At 33.7% G+C, this 19,855-nt stretch overlaps 2 protein-coding genes across 5 annotated transcripts; one reads left to right on the top strand and one right to left on the bottom strand.

Annotated features, from left to right (window-relative positions):
* The first annotated feature begins 3,072 nt into the window (after positions 1–3,072).
* On the top strand, positions 3,073–13,252 carry LOC112025424 (probable LRR receptor-like serine/threonine-protein kinase At1g07650). Of its 3 annotated transcripts, XM_024058096.2 has the most exons (24): positions 3,073–3,481; positions 4,419–4,593; positions 4,853–4,924; positions 5,017–5,085; positions 5,167–5,235; positions 5,320–5,391; positions 5,510–5,581; positions 5,698–5,769; positions 5,860–5,931; positions 6,060–6,131; positions 6,222–6,293; positions 7,321–7,389; positions 7,716–7,781; positions 8,278–8,343; positions 8,457–8,492; positions 8,606–8,646; positions 8,816–9,198; positions 9,275–9,470; positions 9,938–10,078; positions 10,178–10,296; positions 10,435–10,645; positions 10,787–11,018; positions 11,862–12,012; positions 12,543–13,252. In XM_024058096.2, exons 1-24 carry the CDS (start codon positions 3,358–3,360, stop codon positions 12,894–12,896), a joined length of 3,006 nt encoding a protein of 1,001 aa, XP_023913864.1. In that variant the 5' UTR covers positions 3,073–3,357; the 3' UTR covers positions 12,897–13,252. The 3 variants fall into 3 exon arrangements, with proteins under 3 accessions (XP_023913864.1, XP_065620171.1, XP_065620169.1); XM_065764099.1 differs by lacking the exon at positions 3,073–3,481 and having other exon boundaries at positions 4,480–4,568; XM_065764097.1 differs by lacking the exon at positions 3,073–3,481 and having other exon boundaries at positions 4,499–4,585.
* Positions 13,253–14,361: 1,109 nt separating this feature from the next.
* Positions 14,362–17,295, bottom strand: LOC112025425 (dynamin-related protein 4C). Of its 2 annotated transcripts, none has more exons than XM_065764093.1 (2): positions 17,094–17,295; positions 14,362–16,549 (listed from the first exon to the last, which is right to left on the bottom strand). In XM_065764093.1, exon 2 carries the CDS (start codon positions 16,525–16,527, stop codon positions 14,560–14,562), a length of 1,968 nt encoding a protein of 655 aa, XP_065620165.1. In that variant the 5' UTR covers positions 16,528–16,549; positions 17,094–17,295; the 3' UTR covers positions 14,362–14,559. The 2 variants fall into 2 exon arrangements, with proteins under 2 accessions (XP_065620165.1, XP_023913865.1); XM_024058097.2 differs by lacking the exon at positions 17,094–17,295 and adding an exon at positions 16,712–17,063.
* Positions 17,296–19,855: the final 2,560 nt, after the last annotated feature.

The following is a 19,855-nucleotide window of genomic DNA, read 5'->3' as shown; positions in this document are numbered from 1 at the left end:
ACGACAACCTTGCTGGTGAAGGTGCTCTTACTAGTTGAGTAATTCCTCATACTAGCAAGTCGTTGACTGTACAAACTTTGTGCTCAACTGGATTTTTTTATATATTGTAATTCCATTTCTCACTCCACCCACCTAATCTATTGTACAATTAAGAATGAAGCTTGTAACATCATCCACTTTAGCATTATTCTTTCATGACAAACTTTGTTCTAATCTGCTCCGAAGTTGTCATTAAAATCAAAAGTATTATAACAATTAATTGAATGGTAAGCTATAATGTACTTGAATAGTAAGAGTTTGAACAATTGACAAATTCTTACTATTCAATTGTCAATAAAAAATATTAGCATAATTGAATAGTAAGAGTTAATTTGTCACATGATGGACAATAATTTGTCCATGCTGGTACCTCGTTTTGTTTTGAATTTGTTGGGCACAACTGAAATTGTTTATTTCTTCTTTTCAGGCAAAACTAAAAATAAAATTGTGTTACTTTAATTTGTTAGGTTTCTTTTGACGTGCATGTTCACTCAGATATCAAAATAAGATACGGAAACTGCCGACACATAGTCAGAAATTTCGGAACTATGCAATGAATTGGCCCCACAGCCATAGCTCACCACAACCGTGCAAAATAGAAAATTAAAAAGCGTTCACTGAGAAATCAAAATAAGACACGGAAAGTGCTAAGAACAGTGTCAATGAAATTGAGACCGGGCTCTTCTATTAATATTGGTGTTTTTTTTTTTTTTTTTCTGGGATGTATACAAAAAGGGAAAAAAAATCATGAATTATGAATTATCTCTACATATCACACAAGGTTGGTTAAACTTTGCTTATAAATTTGTGCATTTTAAACCATTAGGTGATGGTTAATATCGGGTAATATTTAGGATTTTTGAAAATGTTTAAAGATTTCCTAACATTACCATGTTTAGTTGCGAAATATTGCACAAGGGGATCAAATGCCGCATCTGAGTTCCCACTTGACCCCAGTTTGGTAAGAATATGGATTCCTTTTCAAACAATAGGTGGGTACCCACATCCTTACCACTGAAAAAAGTTACATTATTGTATTATAAATATCATTGAAGAATGCAAGAATTTAATTTCTGGGTATTCACCATGACTTATAGTTTATATTTTGTTTCTTATGCTATTTCAAAATTTAAACATTTTTTGAACTTCTACCTTGTATCCTTTCACAAAACTTTCATCCTTAATTTTTTTTGCCCCCCAAAAAAGAAAAAGAAAAATGGGGTGGGAAGAAGAGTAAAAGCTGAAAGAAATGTACAATGGTGCACGACAAAACCAAACTATCTTCAATGATAAAGTTTTATTAGTGAAAGCAAATATGAAAAAAATTCAACAGGACTCTTGATTTGAACTCGAAAGAGCCTAAATTTGACACGTCACCCACTTCAAAACTTTTTTTTATTTTTTATTTTTTGATAATCACTTCAAAACTTTTTAATCTGAACTCCATTGACCTGATCTGACCAACCTGTTAGCAAGGTCTAAGTGAAAAATTGTGGTCATACTAATCAAAGTTCGGATGGATTTTTTTTTTTAATTTTTATTTAGACCAATTAATCTTCACTGTTGAACTAAAATTCATATCACGCAACATTCAAGTACATATTGGAGGAGGATCTAATTAACTTTACGTATTCATGTCACTAAGCAAAAGGAAAAAAAAAATATAATGAGGATTATTTACTTTGGATTAGTTTTGCTGGAAATTTGATTTACATATTTGTTAAAAATTGGAAATAATTGATAAAATCTTAGTTAGATGATAAAAAACAATAATCAAAACCATAGAAGTGCTATTAATACTTTTTTTAAAATGGTTTATTAATAAATGCTCTAAGAATATCTGTTAACTAGGCCTAACTTTAAGAGGCTCTAAATCATGTGCATGAAAGTTAGCTGTGGCTTGGAGAGACAAAATTATACTATTCCAAAATGAAAAACCGTTGGTCTACATTCCTTTATTCATGTAATATTTACACCGTAAACTAAATAAATGTATATAATATTGTGGCCATCTATATATATATATATATATATATAAAATATCGAATAATCGAATGAGTACAATTCAAACAAATTTTTTTGGTAACTCTTATAGCATGTTTGGATGTTTAAAAAAGGAGGGGGAGTAGGGTAGAGGGAGGGAGAGTAATGCAATTATCTTATTTGGAAGTTTTTTAAAGAATGAGGGGGAGGAGTTTGGAGGGGTTTGAACTCCCTCTAACCCCCCAATTTTAATTCTCCCAAATTGGAAAGATTTGGAGGGGGAGTAGAGTACATAAACTATTGATAAAGTAAATTACCTAATTTACCCTTATTATATTAACAAAATTACACAAGAGGAAGAGCTAATTACTCCATTCCCCTTACTAATTTTAAAAACATCCAAATAAGGTGGAGATGAATCATTCTTCTCTACTCTCCTCCCCACTACTCCCCTCCCCTCTACTCTCCTACCTCTCTAAACTTCCAAACAAGCTATTACTCTTCACCTCTCATATAATGAACCGGATGGTACCACGTGTCATCACTCACTATTTTTCACAAACCTAGCATCCGGCGGGGGAAGCTGAAAGAGATAGACAATGGTAGTGGTACACGTAAAACCAAACTGTATTCTATGATAGAGATATTATTATTATTATTATTAGTCAAAGATTGTGGGGGCCTGGATTGTCATTGGATTTAGACCAATCTTCACCGTTGAACTTTAGAAGTCTGTGGTTACATCAACCGGGTCAAGTTTGTTACTTTGAATAGAAAAAGACCAATGTGTACGTAATTCAGACAGTGGACCACCTAGCCTACACAATTTAGTTAAAGTCAACAGTTGTTATATATATACTAATCAGTGGATGGCACAAGTGGACAAGTGTTTTACGCACAAAGTTTCCACAAAAAGTTGTAATACAACTCATAAAACTATATAGTAAAAGCAATATACGAACAAAAACTTGTAAACATATGCACTTTTAATTGAAATTTTCTTGATTTCTTATAAAAAAAAAAGAAAAAAAGAAGAAACCCATCGATTCCAATAAATATTCTGACACCCATAATAAAATAGTACTTAATGATTAAATTGTCATTGGCATGACACATCAAACATATACAGTTTTGAAGGAAAAAGAATAGTGCAGATTGGATAAGCTGTACACATGCAGTTTTGCCTTTAATGGGTCTTGCACAAAAGTGCGGCGTGTTTGCAAAGATTTAGGGAGAGATATTGAGAGAGAGAGAGAGAGAGAGAGTTTTGTAGAGAGTGTTTGAGAAAGTGGGGCTGTCAATACTCAATACCCAGTGGGATTTTTGGAGGGGAAGATGGCAAAGCTTGCTTGTATTCCAGTGACCATGTTTAGCTTAATTGGGTTTGTAATTGTGTTTATGTGCACAGGAGCAAACCAAGTTGAAGCACAAGCAACAGGGAGTCTTCCTGATAGTGAAGGTACTTTTTGTTTATATATATATTTATATGTTATTTTGGTAAGCAAGCTCAAATTGATGGAATTGGAAATCAGTATATTGAAGTTTCAGTTTTTTCATCTTAATGAAGTTTGTATTAGCTGTTAGCAGCATCCTTATTGCCTCTGTGTTATAACTTGGCCTCACGTAGTTAAAGGCTTGACATGCTTCTCATACTATTTAATTAGCCTTTTTAGCACTGCAATAAGACACCCCATAGTGAAACTGAATTTCAAGGATCATCACAGAGAAACCAAGACATGACTTTTACCTTCTTCGTCGCCATATCTGGTCACATGAAATGGGTCGATTGTAGAATTATGAAACCATGCTTTGGATTTGCTTTGAGAAACCAAATTAAATGAGACCACTCTAGTTATGATTCTTTCTCTTACAGAATCCCACATAACAGTTCAACTTTATTTTTTTTATAAAAAAAAAAATAATAATAATAATAAAAATAAGGGACCTAAGTCACTGATGGGATTGATGCATCATAAACTATCCTAGGACCACATTTGGTAATGAGAAGTTCTCTAATGTGCCAATTACTCAATCTGAACAAAACCATTCCATTCCCAATTAGGTGCTTACAGAATTAGGAGTAATAGGCCTTAACTTCAGCAATTTTACCCAACACAAAGAAAATTCCCTAGGTATTTTCATAGAGCATGAATTTTGTCCTTTCAATAAGTATTTGTTTACACCGGAAACCCACAACAAGCTTGACAGGGTAAAGGCAATGAGATATTCCTCATAACCGAGGCATTATTTGAATTTAGGATTTGAAACAGCTGTCTGGTTAACTTTTTTTCTCAGCTGCACTATTGGCACGTTCATTCCACTAATAGGCATACTTAGCAACTATTTAGGTAAGAAAAAAATCCTGGTAGAGAAGTTGATGTGTTTGATGTGTGCAGTGGAAGCCCTTCAAGAAATAGCTACACAGTTGGGGAAGAAAGACTGGAATTTCAAAGTAAATCCATGCAATGACTCAAGCTGGATTACACAAGCTTCAAGTCAGAGGCCATTGTACAATAATTCTATCATCTGCAATTGCTCCAACACAGGTGGTGTATGCCACGTGGTTAGCATGTACACTCCCTTTGCTCATATAACACAAAAGTTATTCTATTAAATTTTCTTATGAAGGTTAATGGAAAATAATAGCAATGAATATTTGAATAAGATGTGTAACTTAGTTGAAAATTAGATAAACACCTATTTCTTTATTTTGCTAAATTTTTCTCTCTTTTTTAGTCATTGAATTTAAGCTAAGTCATTACTTTGAAATTGTTACGTAAAATTGTAATCTCTGTCTATTTTTTATTTTACTTTAATCATTGTTATACAGATTTCTGAAAGGGCAGGATCTTGCTGGTATACTTCCACCATCTTTGGTTAAGCTACCCAACCTTAAGAAAATGTAAGAAGGGCTTCCAATTATTTGTTTTTCTTGTTAGCCAGCAAATTAGACTATAAGCTTCTACTTACAGCATACTTTCCTCTTGCTGACAGTGATTTGAATAGAAACTACCTTAGTGGAATGATACCACGAGAATGGGCTTCATTGAAGTTGGAATATCTGTAAATGACTCACTACACTTTCAAGTCCAAGGTTAGCTAGTAAAAGCTAATTATTAAACTAATGAAATGACTCAAGTGCAGGTCCATCAGTACAAACAACTTATCAGGACGTATTGACTACTTGGCAAATATTACCACTCTTAAAGCTCTGTATGCTCTGGTTCTCTATGTTAAATAATTTTGACAATTCATTTGTTAAAGCTCTGCTGTCTGTAATTTTGGACTGTATTTCAGGACCATCGAAAGCAACCTGTTCTCTGGCCCTGTTCCCCCTGGGCTTGCAAACTTGGTTGACTTGGAGTTGCTGTTAGTGTTTCTTTATCTTTAAATCACATTTGATTAGTCATTTCTGAATTCTCAATGAGTTTCATAACATAACAATAGCGTATGTTGAACTGGTCTTAAGTTTCGTTTTTTACTGCAGTGTTCTTAGTGCTAACAATCTCATGGGAGAGTTGCCAGTAGCTCTTACTAATTTGACCAAATTAAAAATACTGTAAGTGGTTGTAAACTTTTCAATTTCTGTACTATCTGTAACTCTTGATTTTTTTTGTTGAAAAATGATCAGGTTTGTATTTCATTCTATCTTGTTTCTATCTGGCCCATATGCAGTAGGATTAGCAGTAACAACTTCACTGGAAGAATGCCTGATTCCTTTCAAAGTTGGAAACAACTTCAGACATTGTATGTGATATTCCTTCAATTTTATGTAAAGCATTTCTACTTAAAAGTCTCAAGTTTAATCTAAATCCATTGTAATTATGTCCTCAACAGAGAGATTGAAGCTAGTGGTCTTGAGGGGCCCATTCCTCCTAGCATTTCGGTCCTAAGCAATTTAACAGTGCTGTGAGTTCCGTGTTCTATGTTAAAATTTATTGAGTTGCATAATCTCTACAATAATTTCATGTGATTTTAAACTAATAAAATTTATAGCCAAAGAAAATAACAGTTATTGATGGTGCAATATCATGCAGAAGGATTAGTGACTTACATGGAGCGGGTTCACTTTTCCCGAACCTACGTAACATGGGAGGCCTGATAAGATTGTAAGGTTTTTATGTTGTAAAATTATCTGCAATTAGAATAATACACTTGTTATTGCAATTTTGCTTATATGAAGTTGGTTTATGTTTCAGGATGTTGAGAAGCTGTAATATCTCAGGACAAATCCCTGGATATATATCAGGAATGACACAGCTGAAAATTTTGTAATTCCTCTGTTCATTCTTCTCTTTAATTTTTAGTGAATTACAAAAAGATTAATAACTATTGAGAAAAATATTAACACTTGAAAGGTATTAAAGTTCAAAATGTGTGGACTTAAGCTAGCAATTGATAACTTGCTAAATTCTAATTTTTGAGACAAGAAATTTTGAGACCTTTTATTCCTAGCTTGATAAATAGATTATTGTATAGTATTAGAATAAGTATCTGAAGAGATATGATCTGAATTTATTGCCTCTTTCATCTAGTGATTGTAATTTAAACTGCTAAGACAGAATGTTAGCCAAGGATATCTACAGATAAGAACGATAATGACATTATGATGTTTAAGAAGACCTTTAATCTCATTAATTTGGTATATACCATGAAAACCTATTACACTCTCCAACGTGGGTGTGAGAAACTGAAAATGTTATAGTACATAATACATTGATAGAAGTGTCAGGTGGAGCCCAAAATTCATGATAGGAAAGAAAGACTAGTAACTTAAAATTGAGAGAGGTCATATGAAATATGAATAATAAGTAAAGTTTGGAGGACTAGCTGTATACTTTTGTCAGTTTCCATAATATGACAGGGATTGAGACAATTTGTGAGGTCATTCAAGAAGAATTAAAGTTGAGACTAGTTGTTTAGGTGTTTTACACTATACATGAAAATTTGTTTTGTAGTGTGTGTAATTGGAAAAATTCTAGATGCTTGTACCCATGCTATTAGCTGCCACCTGTTTAAAGACCATTTGACTGGTGCCTACTTGAGTAACTCAGTACAGAAATGCCCTTGTCAGATACATGCTTAGTACTCTTCAATTATGAATGGAAACTATAATAGATTTATAGCTCCGTATATTAAGTATGTGAACATATTATCAGTCCTCCATCAATCTGCCATACCTAAATTTATGTTATTTTCTAGGTCCATTCAAATTTAGGGAACAAGCATGTCTCTAAGTTCACCATGTTGACTTGGACAGTTATTTAGCGTACTGACATCTGCTTTTTCCTTTTGCAGGGATCTTAGCTTCAACAGCTTGGATGGAAACATTCCAAATTTGGAAGTTCTAACTAGTTTGGACACCATGTAAGCAATCTAAATTCATGCGTTGGCCAGCTTACTGCCTGATCCTGGGGCCATTTATGTTAAGCTGGACGTACTATGTTGGCCTGCTTCCTAAAACAATTTAAACTTTTGAGATTGTTGATTTACCAACATAGCGTAAGAGCCTGTTTGTCTGAAAGGTTTTTGGAATGAAACATTATGGCACAAAGTCATATGTCTGAAAGGTTTCATACAAATAGAGTCGGCTCACAAAAGTTTAAAAATAAATTTTCTTTTATGTACATTTGAAACAGTTACAATATTTGTGTTTCTAATCACAATTTGATGATTTGATGCTCATTGGATAGATATCTGACAAAAAACTTGCTCAGTGGGCCAATTCCAGACTGGATTAAGGGCAGAGATAGCCGCTAGTATGTTTTCCATCTTAACTTCTACACTGAATTTGCATGATATTTCCATTCATTTATATTCTTTATTTGCAACAGTAGATAATGGTTCATTTCGTGACCTCTTTAGGGGTAAGATGCAGAAAAAATTCTCCACAGAATGGGTTAATAATCCCATTTTTCTTGCAGCTTAATTTGCATTTTTCTCCATGTAACATCACCTTGAAAGAACACCATTATTTTTTTTCCATTGTTCAATGTTTTTTATCTAGAAATGCTCAGTGGGAGTGGCCGAGTGGACCTAAATTGATGGTTAATATGGTCATAAGTTTGTATATAACTCTCAAATTTCCTCTTTCAACTTCTGTACATATTAGATCAATTGTAGCATTAAGATCAATTTATATCAAAATTCATGAAATATCAGATCAATTGTAGCATTAAAATCAATTTATATCAAAATTCATGAATATTTAATTTTATGTTTTGGAAGATTAAAGGAAATTATGTTTTCATGCAGTCAAATAGATATCTCTTACAATAATTTTTCTGAAAGCTCTGCACCAAACACTTGTCCAGACACCTTGTAAGAAACTTTTTCCTATTAAAATCAACCTACTTGAGCTTTCAACACTTTGCTTTATTCATTTACTTCAGTTTTTTTTTTTTTTGAAAAGTAACTCATTTGTTATTCAACAGAAATTTGTACAGAAGCTTTTCTAGTCGGGACAACTCGTAAGCTTCTAATTTATTTAACTTCTAAGGAGGGCAGATTTTATAATTTTATTTATCATTTCCTTTTTTTTAAATATGCTAATTCTTCTTCCTTATGCTTCATTTTAATCTAGAATTCTTACAGAATGTCTGAAGAATAATCCATGTTCAAAAGGTAAATATATGCTAGAATCAAACTAGCATTTTGATGCTTCAATTATCAATATCACACCTTACTCATCAATGATTTTGTTATTAATAAAACAAAGAAGATTAAATTATTATTGATAATTGAATATCTCCTGTTTTGTTTGATTGTATCTGATTACTTTGGTGCTCTCTAGATCAGTATTCTTTGAATATAAATTGTGGTGGAAAAGCAACCACCATTGGAAACGTCAAATATGAAGCAGATTTAGAGCTAGGAGGTGCAGCAAAATTTGTTCGCATGATGACGGATGATAGTTGGGGCTTTAGTAGCACTGGAGATTTTTGGGATGTTTGGAGTAGCTCTCTTGACTACATAGCAACAAATGAATCTGTACTCAAAATGAATGACTCTGAATTGTACATGGATGCACGCCTCTCTCCTCTTTCTCTCACATATTATGCACGCTGTTTGGCAAATGGAAATTATACTGTGAAACTTCACTTTGCTGAGATTATATTTAGAGACAACAGATCCTTTTTCAGTGTTGGAAGACGGATCTTTGATGTTTATATCCAGGTACTGGAAGTCAGTCAGATCATTTTTCTTCCCTAAATGCTATAGACGATAATTTAACCTAAATACGTTGTTGTAGGAAGAACTGGTGCTCAAGGATTTTGATATTGAAAAGGAAGCACAAGGAGTTGACAAAGCAGTTGTCAGGAACTTTACAGCATTTGTTGAGAATAAAATTTTGGAGATCCGCTTTCACTGGTCTGGGAAAGGGACAACGGATGTCCCAAAGAGAGGAACATATGGTCCTCTTATATCAGCTATCTCCATAGATGCTGGTAAGTACAAAAGTTGTATGTTCTGTATTCCTTCTTTTACATGGTCAGGCATTTCTCACTCTCACTCTTTCATTTTTGAGTTTTGAATGTTTCTATTTTCTGAAACTAGAAAGTAATATATTCTTATTGTATGGTGTATGGAGAAGCAGTCCCCAAAACTACTGGATGCAAAGTAAAATACTTGAAACAATGTTAATGTGCAGCTGGGTGGAAGACATACAAAGATTTTTTTTTTTTTTTCCTTTTTCCTCTCTAATTCCATTTTTTATTACCTAACCTGTGTTTTGAATCATATAATAGTATCTGGTTTTATCTTCTCAAAATAATAATAATAATAATAATAATAATAATAATAATAGTATCTGGTTTTACATGAGATCCACCTATGTGTATGCCTTTACAGTACAATGTACAAAACTGAATGCAGTTTTACAATCACTATTCTTTGCTACTTTCCTTCTATGTAGATTTCAACCCTCCTGATGATAGAAAAAAGAAGATACTCATCACAGTTGGAACTGTAGTTTTGGTGTCAAGCCTTATCCTCCTGATTTTAGGAATTCTTTGGTGGAAGGGATGTTTGGGAGGCAGGACATCAAGGGAACAAGGTAACTTAGAATTGATATCATTGACTAGTCAGAATACTAATGAAGCAGTCTTGTAAATTTTTAAGATGTATTCTAATATCTGAAACTTGTTCCATACAGAACTGAGAGGCCTAGATCTGCAAACTGGTTTTTTTACATTCAGGCAAATTAAAGCTGCAACTAACAATTTTGATGCTGCAAACAAGCTAGGGCAAGGTGGCTTTGGAGCTGTATACAAGGTAATCTACAACTCCATCATGGTCTTCTATCTTTGCATGAATGCATTTAATACCTTTTTCTCTTATTCCCTTCACATTTTCACTTGTCCAGATAGACCTCAAACATAACCAATATCGCAAATTATACTGTCAATGCAGGGCACTTTGTTAGATGGTACCATAATTGCAGTTAAGCAACTTTCTTCTAAATCAAAGCAAGGGAATCATGAATTTGTGAATGAAATAGGCATGATTTCTGGATTACAACATCCGAATCTTGTTAGACTGTATGGATGCTGTGTTGAACGAAATCAGTTATTGTTGGTATATGAATACATGGAAAACAATAGCCTTGAACACGCATTATTTGGTAAGCTTAATCTTTCATCTTTGGTATATTATTATTTTGACTTGAAAAGAGTAGGAGTCAATTTCCATGAATCATATAGGACCTATAGGTTGAACTAAAATTTGGATATCATTGATTGAGCTATCTACATTGCTGGTCCAGAGGAAAGCCGACTGAAATTGGACTGGCCTACAAGGAAAAAAATATGTCTTGGCATAGCAAGAGGTCTGACTTTCTTGCATGAGGAATCACCCCTGAAAATTGTTCATAGGGACATCAAGACTAGCAATATACTACTGGATGGGGACCTTAATCCTAAGATTTCTGACTTTGGGCTGGCCAAGCTTTACGAAGAGGAGAACAGCCACATTAGCACCCGAGTTGCAGGAACTGTGTGAGCTACCTTTCTTTCTTCCTTCATTCTGAACTTAGATTTTTCTTGTGTTCTTTTTTTGACAAATATGAATCTTAATGGCTCTAATTTCGAGTTGCTTTCCTAAAAGAAAACCAGAATAAGGCAGCAATTGAAGTCTCCATAAACAAGTTCAAGTATACACAGTACTATGGGAAAGTCCTCACTTTAAGTATTAGTAGGAGCTTTATTTATATTAGCCATATGCATATGCTACCCAATTGTACTCCTATTTAGTATTCCTGCTTTACAAATCATTTACATGATAGATACAGGAATAATCTGCAAAGTTAGTTTACCTCAGTTTTATATGTATTGAAGCAACATCTCAAACTTCTTATCAAATAGAAACTGCAGAATAAAACAGAAGGATGAGAAATTTCTGTTTTATTCAAAAATTAAATTTCATATGGTGAATGCTACCTCTAAATTTTTACCTTTTTATACAAGGATTAAGCAATATAGAGAAATTTTAATTTCTATTCTGCTTTCCTGTATGGCTAATGGTGCATGACTAAATCAATTATCAACTTGCAAAGTGGCAATATCAGTGGTAGGTAGAGAAATAGAGTCACCCCCTTCCAAGGCTTGCAATTGTTAACGGTACATGTCTTGTTTTAGGTGAAGTTTCTTTCATGTGAAACAAATTTGTGATTAAATAATGCTAGCTTTTTTAATGGCATAATTGCTTGCCAAAATGGAAATAAAATTATTATGATAGGAAATCTAGTTACCTAAAACTATTTTGTCATGGATTTGTTTGTTAGAGAAGCTTGTAACCTCATTCCAGTGAAACCTGACTAATCGAATGATCTTTCTGTGCAGAGGATACATGGCACCAGAATATGCATTATGGGGATATTTAACATATAAAGCAGATGTATATAGTTTTGGGATTGTTGCATTGGAAATTGTCGCTGGGAAGAACAACATGAAATATCGACCAAATGAAAATTTTGTATGCCTTCTAGATTGGGTAAGATAGATCTTCATCAAAATTGTCTTATAATTGAAACTAAAGGCGGCTTTGAGACCCTGTCACTTTTTTTGGGACTTCTTTATTTGGCCCTATATTGTGCGTTTATTTACCAATCCAGATTTAAGTGCCATTTTGCACAAGACTTATCTTCATTGAAACCAAATAACATTTACTAAGTTCTGATTAAAACATTTAAAGAGCTAAGCATTCCATATATACAATTTTCTTTCTTCTTTTTTTTATTTTATTTTATTTTTTGGTGGGCAGAGGGGTGACCTGAATAATGATATAAAATGAAAATGTTAAATTGAGTTAGTGTTGGCAATATAAGAATAGCATGAATCTATCACAAATTTCACTTTTATTTTCATTAGAAGCCTTTTTAGATATAGTTTCTTTTTAAGAACAAGTTTTTTGTATTTGGCTTTAGTAAATTATTATCTTATCGTTTAAGATTTGTATTGTTTTGCTCAATATATAATGCTAATTAATTTCTTCTTTCCATTTTCTTCTATATTCTTTTACAGGCCCTTGTTTCACAACAAAAGGGGAATTTGATGGATTTGGTGGATCTAAACTTAAAATCTAATTTCAGTAAAGAAGAGGCAGTAAAAATTATGAAAGTAGCTCTATTATGCACTAATCCATCACCAACACTTCGGCCTACCATGTCTGCCGTAGTAAGCATGCTTGAAGGCCAAACTGCTGTTCATGAGTTGATCATGGATCCAAGTATTTATGGTGATGATTTGAGATTTAAGGCCCTAAGAGAATACTTTGATCAGATCATGGGACAGGGCTCAGATGACACCCAGAGTATCATTCATTCATCGGATGCAACATGGATTGGCTCTTCCACTACATTATCGAATCAATCTTAATTCTGGGTTAGGTAACCATTACATTGGCCGTCAAGATGAAAAAAATATTGTCTAATGATAAGAAAATATATTGAATCCCCTGGTTGCAAAATATGTGTTTCATAAAGCTTCTTGTATATTCTTGTCAACTTAGGAAAAAAAAGAAGAAAATTTAAGAAAATAAGCTGTGAAATGAAGCTGAATATATATTTGAGTAGAAATTGCCCCTTTACATGATTAAAACATTTGATATGGCAGTTCATGCGCTGCTTCTGTGGCTTATCCTTCTAAAAGTGTCATCTTGGTACTAACTGTTAGCTCAAAGTGGAAGTTATATACAAAATTACATAATGTTTTGCATTACAATGTTCAACCAATCACATTGGTTCTACCACATTGAATTTATAACTGTGGAAGTGCAATTGACACTGCTATTTGATAACATCCATGCTTTCCGGGTTAATGGATGTTTTCCTTTGTATTCTTATGAGAAGTTTGAGGAAAAGAAAAATGTTCTCTGCTGCATGGGGGGTTGCCTGTTCATACGGCAACAGTTTTAGTCAACTTGAAGCTAGTGATGGTAGTGCCCCTTTTGGCAGAAATCTTGGGTTGACTATGTAAATTGGCCAATGTACTAAACATTGTTAGCATAGAAATACCTGAGCTCTAAATTTTTTTTTTTTTTTTTAAATGCAAAATATGAAATGACTATGAGATCCATATGAAATCCCAAACCCAGAAATCTATTCAATTTTAAGGTCTTGTAAGCTCAAACTCTAAATTTGGTTAGCAAATCATTGTCTTTACCTTCATACCATTAAGTGAGCCTAAATAAAGTTGACAATCAATTTATTAAGGTTGCTAATTCTAAATTTTTGCTCCTTAATTTCCATGGGTAGAAACATCCAAGATTCTTTCAACCGTACAAACCCAAAAGGAAGTTCTTCAACAGGGCATAGGTTGATTCAAGGGGGGAAAAGATTGAATCAACGAGTTATTATGATTTAGGTTAAAGCTTGATTGATTTAGATTAAGGCATGATTTTAAATGTAAATGTAGTTTCAGTTTGTTTCCATCAATAGGTAATTAATCTTTTTGTTTGGTTGCCTTAAACTGTTCCACATCCTGTAGTTATAGTCATAAGCCACTACCCAATTCCAAGGAAGTGATCCTCTATTTAACAGACTTCACCTCATCTACCCTATTATTGCAAATGACCATAACCAATCATTTCATTCTTCTATTATATATATATATATATATATATATTTAATAATCAAAGAATGCATTATAAGAAGTCCATAACCAATCATTTCATTCTTCTATTATATATATATATATATATATATATATATATTTAATAATCAAAGAATGCATTATAAGAAGCTAATTTTCTCAGAATGCTTCTTAGTATTATGAGGATTTCTTCAGTACTCTAAACATATAATTGGTTTTGTAATCTTGAAATACAGAGAACTCACAGATATGAAGAAATTAAAACTACTAAGTAGGTTCATGAAATTAAAATTGGTTCTCCCCACCAACAAAAAGATAATAAACTCACACCGTTTCAAGTGAAACAAACCAAATACATAGAAAGGAAAACAAAACCAAATACATATATTGCAAACTACACTGTTAACAGGAAAGCATAGCAATTATTTAAAATAACATAGCAAAGAGCCTAATCATTATAGGTACCGATCTTGTCCATGATCTTGGCAACCACTTCTTTGGACTTTTTAAGCAGCTGTATACTCTTGTTTATTTTCTGTCGCTTTGAAGCAACTGCAGGTGACTCCTCGAGCATCCTTTCAATCCCACCACCAGGTCCCATTAACTCATTAACAATCTCTGCTTCAAACTCTTTGCTGACCAAGTTCCCAATACTGAGCAGTAAATGTAGAGCCATACAGTCAACCAATCTCTTTAACACAATCTTCCAATAAGCTGTCATTCTCATCTTCAAATCAAAAGCCTGTTGTAGAACATGAGAATATTTCTTTAGATGACTAACGTCAATCTCACCGAAACCTTCAAGCTTTATTATTGAAGGACAATCTACGTTAGTCAAGACGTACGTCATGAAGGCATCCTGTTGAACCATTAATTTATTCCAATCAGATAAGTAATCTGGATTACAGGTATAATCCGTCTGCTTCTCCATTTCAACGATTTCCATGACCCAGTTGATAGAGCGCTCTTTCATCTTGGCTATTAGATTATGTCCAGCACGCCTGAAAGACAGCTGAAGCTGGTAATAGTGTTCAGAGTGGTGCATCATGACAGAAATAACAATTTCCTCAACATAACTCCAGACCTTCTCAGCAAAAATAGTTGGAATGCTAGATATGCCTTTCACCCTTTTCTGTAGGATCGTAAGGAAGGCAGAGCGGGGAAGAAAATTCGGCAGTCCAATACCCTTGGTTTCCTCCAAAACCATAATCTCATCCATCAAAAATTTCTCTGCAGGGTCACTTTCAGCATGCTTGTGAAGTTCATCGGAGAATTGGTTGAACATTTCAACCAACCGAGCAGTGCAATGCATGTTTTGCTCATCTGGGTATTCATCAAATTCTCCTCTCACAAGAATTTTCCTCAATGATTCTTTGGCTAATCCAATAATCTGCATGAAAGCTGTCATTGCCTCTGTAAGAGATGACATCTTCTGGGGCATTCTTTTCACCTCAGCAACGTTCAAGTTCAACTTGTCATTAATGCTCTTCACAATAGCTGGCAAATTTCTAGCTATACTAGCTGCTTGAATTTGCACCAGCTTATGTGCCAGGACAGGAATCCCCACAATAGATTTATCAATCTTGGAAAGCAGAGCATGTGATTCAAAAAGTCTAGCCTCTTCCACTCGCGCCTCTTCATAAGATTCTTCTCCTATCCGATTCCTTACGCAGACATAGCCAAGCCCAATATTGACATCATCAGCAGTAACCTTCTCAAGAAGGCCTTCAGGAGACTTGTCAGACTTAGTAACAACAGCAAGAGTCCGTTCACCAGTCTTGTCCACCATCTGTGACATCCTGATAGATTCACAAGTAGTGAAATCCACTGTTGCAGATAGAACATTGAGTATAATACTCTCTTCAGGAGTGATATACTCCATGATAATATCTTTTATCTGGTCATAGATGTTTTCAGGCTGACCATGGACTGGCACTCTAGTAATTCCAGGAAGATCAACCATAGTTAAATCAGGCACACCGTTTTTTCTCACCTCCAATGTCAAAGGAGCGTTGGAAATCCCCTTCCCGAACCCGGCAATCTCCTCTGTGGCTTGATTTATAGCCTCAGAAACATGTTCTTCATCAGTCCGAACAACTTTACCATTGAACTCCAAGGAAAGATCAGGTTCAGGAGTTGGCTGGTGCATGAGCCTCATTATGAGAGGCACCCTTGTGCAAATTCCCTGGCCACGGGGAAGGTTGATACCGGCAAGTGATTCAAGAACACTTGACTTTCCTGAGGACTGGTCCCCAACCACAACAATGGTGGGGAGCTGAATGCCTTCTCTTGTGATCATAAGGTGACGGAGGCTGTCAACTGTATCGAGGAGTGGGCGAATACGATCATTGTAGGATGAAATGATGGGTGCATCTTGGACTGCTTGAGCTACTACAAGTGAGCTTTCTTCTCCCATGTTTTAATAGAAAGGAGCAAAACTTGAGAGCAAAAAACAAGAGAAAGCTAGAGTGAGATATAGTGGATGTGCTATGGAGAAAATGGTATGTGATGCATAAGAGTGAACTAGGATGGAGTATTTTTATAGACTGGTCTCATTCATTAAAAGATGGGAAAGTAAAGAAATGTGGGGTCTTAATTACCTTCTTCTTGTGGAAAGAGTGAAAGAGTGAAGTGAATGTCTGCTGGATCACGGACCACTATGACTTAGAAACTTAGTTCACAAGTTCTAAACGTATAAATTACCTAGTTCCTTCAAAGAACATACTGAGTGTATAGTGTACAAAATTCATAACTAAAATCGTGTTTTGAAATCAAAACATAATTTCAGTTAAAATTGTAAAATCACACTCACTATTTCATAATTATTACTTAAATTTTATTTTCAAAATAAGATTTTATAAGTTGTGTTCAACTGTGCGTAGCAATTAAGAAAATATGTGTAGCAATAATTCGCGATGCAGGAAATAAAGAAGTTGAACACAAATGATCAGTAAGAGCTCCCTTTCCAATATGGAATTTTACCTTGGAGAGTTTTCCAAGAAGAAAATTGTTTCTTTGTTGTAAAAGATAGCCTTAGGCAAAGCAACTTATTCAAAAGAAAAAAAGGCAAAGCAACTTTTGTTTTTATTTTTTACAGATAGGAATGTAGGATAGCAACTTGAAAGGCTGAATGATGCGTATGCTTTAGTACTGTATGCGTTAGTGCGGTACGAGGTCACCAATGAAAGGTTTTGCCTTTACGTTAGTCTCCCTATTTTACGGTTTTTACCGACTTGTACGTGGTAACCAATGAATGGCCTTGCCTTCTTTGTGAAGTTTCAACGGAATATATCCCACGCATAGGAAAAGGTCTCTAATACAAGAAAATACACCCAATTCGGGTGTATGTTTCTCCCTCCTCACAGCTGGTGAGACTCACAACTGATGAGTCCCACCAGCTGTGAGGGGGAGGAAGCATACACCCGAAACAAAGTATACTTTATTATTTTACTCTTACAAACTCTGTACACCATTTCTTGAACTAAAATAGTCATTGCCCATATACATATATGAGTTGTGATACATGTAGTGTTAAAGTTTTACTACATTTGGGTTACTAATTGATGTGTTAGATGAAGACAAAATTCAAATATTTATTTATGGGATTGTTAAAGTATATTAATCACAGTTATTGTTACATTGTAGTAAAATCTGTAATATTTTTAACATTTTCCTGCATATATTGTATCACACAGTTTATTAAATGTACTCTAGAGACATCATCTTATCAATAGAATGTGTGCATGACCTCTTTCAAGGTTTCATATTTATATAATACTCATAGTTGTATACTTTTCTTTGTTCTTACTAATTTTTTCCTTCTATATAAACCTTGTGGAGACTCCAAAAGAGATCATAAAAATTGTAAATTATTTATAAAATGAGTTCGAGATAAAAGATCTTCATAAAACAAAATATTGTTGTGGCTTATATATTTAACATCTTCCAAATAGAATTCTTATTCATCATTCAACAATTTAGGGGTGTGTTCGTAAATCTGCTAGAACCAACCCAATTCAACCCAACCGACCAAGTTCGGTCAGTTTATAGGGGTTGGTGGGTTAGATTAGATTGTCAAAACAAAATTTTACGATGGGTCGAGTGGGGTGCGAGTTAATAGATTCACAAATTCGCCTAACCCGACTAGACCCACCTATATTTAATATATATATTATATAATTTTATTATTTACTCTTTTATTTATCATTTGCGTTGGGATATAACTATATGATGTTTTACTAGCTTTGAAGCACTAATAAAATATTTTGTGTTGGTTTGTTTCTATGCTTAGGTTTATTATTTTACAAATTTGCTCTTATTTATATTTGTGTTGTTCTAATGCTCAATTAAAAAAAAATTAAAAAAAAAATTCCAACTCATGGGTCCATCTTGATTCGGGTGAGCTGTGATGGGTAGGGTTAGACTCCTGTGATAGGTTGGATTTTTTCCAACCTAACCATGGTGGGTTGAATTAAAAAACCTAACCCATGCACATCCTAGGACTCAACATACATAGAAAGAGTCTTGAAGCACTTTTTCAATGGATAAAACTCATCCTATAAGCACTCCAATTGTAATTCAGTCATGTGATGCCATGAAAACCCCTTTTCTCCGCCTAGATAATGAAGAAATTTTTGGTCTTGAAGTACCATATCTTAGTGCAATCAACGCCCAGATGTATCTTACAACTTACAAAACCTGGCATAGCATTTTTAGTCAACTTGCTAATAAGATAGTTCTGTACCAACTTGACGACATTGGAATAAGATCAAGCATATATTATGTCACATCCATAGGACGATTTACATGTGATTATTTTATTCAAATGGATCTAATCCACAATTGGTTGGATATGCAGATGTAGATTATCTTTCTAATCTACAAAAAAGGTCAATCATAAATAAAATATTTATTTACTTATGACAACACTACAATTTCATAGAGATTTGTCAAGTAAACAATTTATGCTATTTCTTCAAATCACTAAGAGATTATCGCAATTGAAGTTTTAAGAACTCATGAGGGGGAGTAGATATTCAAAAGAATGTGTTGATTGTACTCTTTTTCCCACGCCTAGGTTTTTTCCCATAAGGTTTTTCTTTGCAAGAATTTTAATGAGGCAATTACAAGGCATTTGAAGAAACGCTAGAATACTTTACTATTTTTTTTACATTGATTTTTTTTTCTTTTCTTTTCAGATAGGCTTTTCCTTAGTAAAGTTTTTATTTTTTATTTTTTTTATGAGAAGGTTCCATTGTAAAGCTTTAATGAGACATATATACCATAGAAGATTAATTTATTACTTTTTGATAAATTCACCAATTCAAGACTTATTTTATGGGGTCCACATGTGGAGTTTTGTGGTTTTAACGGTCTAGTTATATGTGTTTAAGTGTTAGGTTTTTTAACTTAACTAGCCGCAGACCCACGCGATACATGGGAATATAAATATTATATAATAAGGTGTAATATATAAAAAGTAACAATTACTTGAAGAATTTTCTGTTTTAAAGAAAAAAATTACAAGTATTTTTCCTTAATTTTTTGATCTCTACAAATATATCATTTTATTATTTTTTGTGTGTTTGATTAATATTTTTTAAAAGTGAACCACATTCTTCTAACTTCTATTATAGTGAATTATATTTGTTTAATATATACCACTATCAGTTTTTTCAAGACTTTTTTCCCCTCCTTGTGAGTATGTGTGTTAAAATACTTAGTATTCTAAAAAAAAAAAAAAA

The sequence above is a fragment of the Quercus suber genome, unplaced genomic scaffold, assembly GCF_002906115.3.
Source record: "Quercus suber isolate HL8 unplaced genomic scaffold, Cork oak 2.0 scaffold_21, whole genome shotgun sequence".
NCBI lineage: Eukaryota > Viridiplantae > Streptophyta > Magnoliopsida > Fagales > Fagaceae > Quercus > Quercus suber.
Note: the sequence above shows the minus strand (reverse complement) of the source record. Positions and strands in the feature narration are given on the sequence as shown.

Excerpts from the sequence above, each read along its gene's own strand:
- LOC112025424 (XM_024058096.2), top strand. The coding sequence starts at position 3,358 with ATGGCAAAGCTTGCTTGTATTCCAGTGACCATGTTTAGCTTAATTGGG. Across the intron at positions 4,594-4,852 it reads GTATGCCACGTGGTTAGCAT|ATTTCTGAAAGGGCAGGATC; the intron begins GTACACTCCCTT and ends ATTGTTATACAG. Across the intron at positions 12,013-12,542 it reads TTGTATGCCTTCTAGATTGG|GCCCTTGTTTCACAACAAAA; the intron begins GTAAGATAGATC and ends ATTCTTTTACAG.
- LOC112025425 (XM_065764093.1), bottom strand. The coding sequence starts at position 16,527 with ATGGGAGAAGAAAGCTCACTTGTAGTAGCTCAAGCAGTCCAAGATGCA.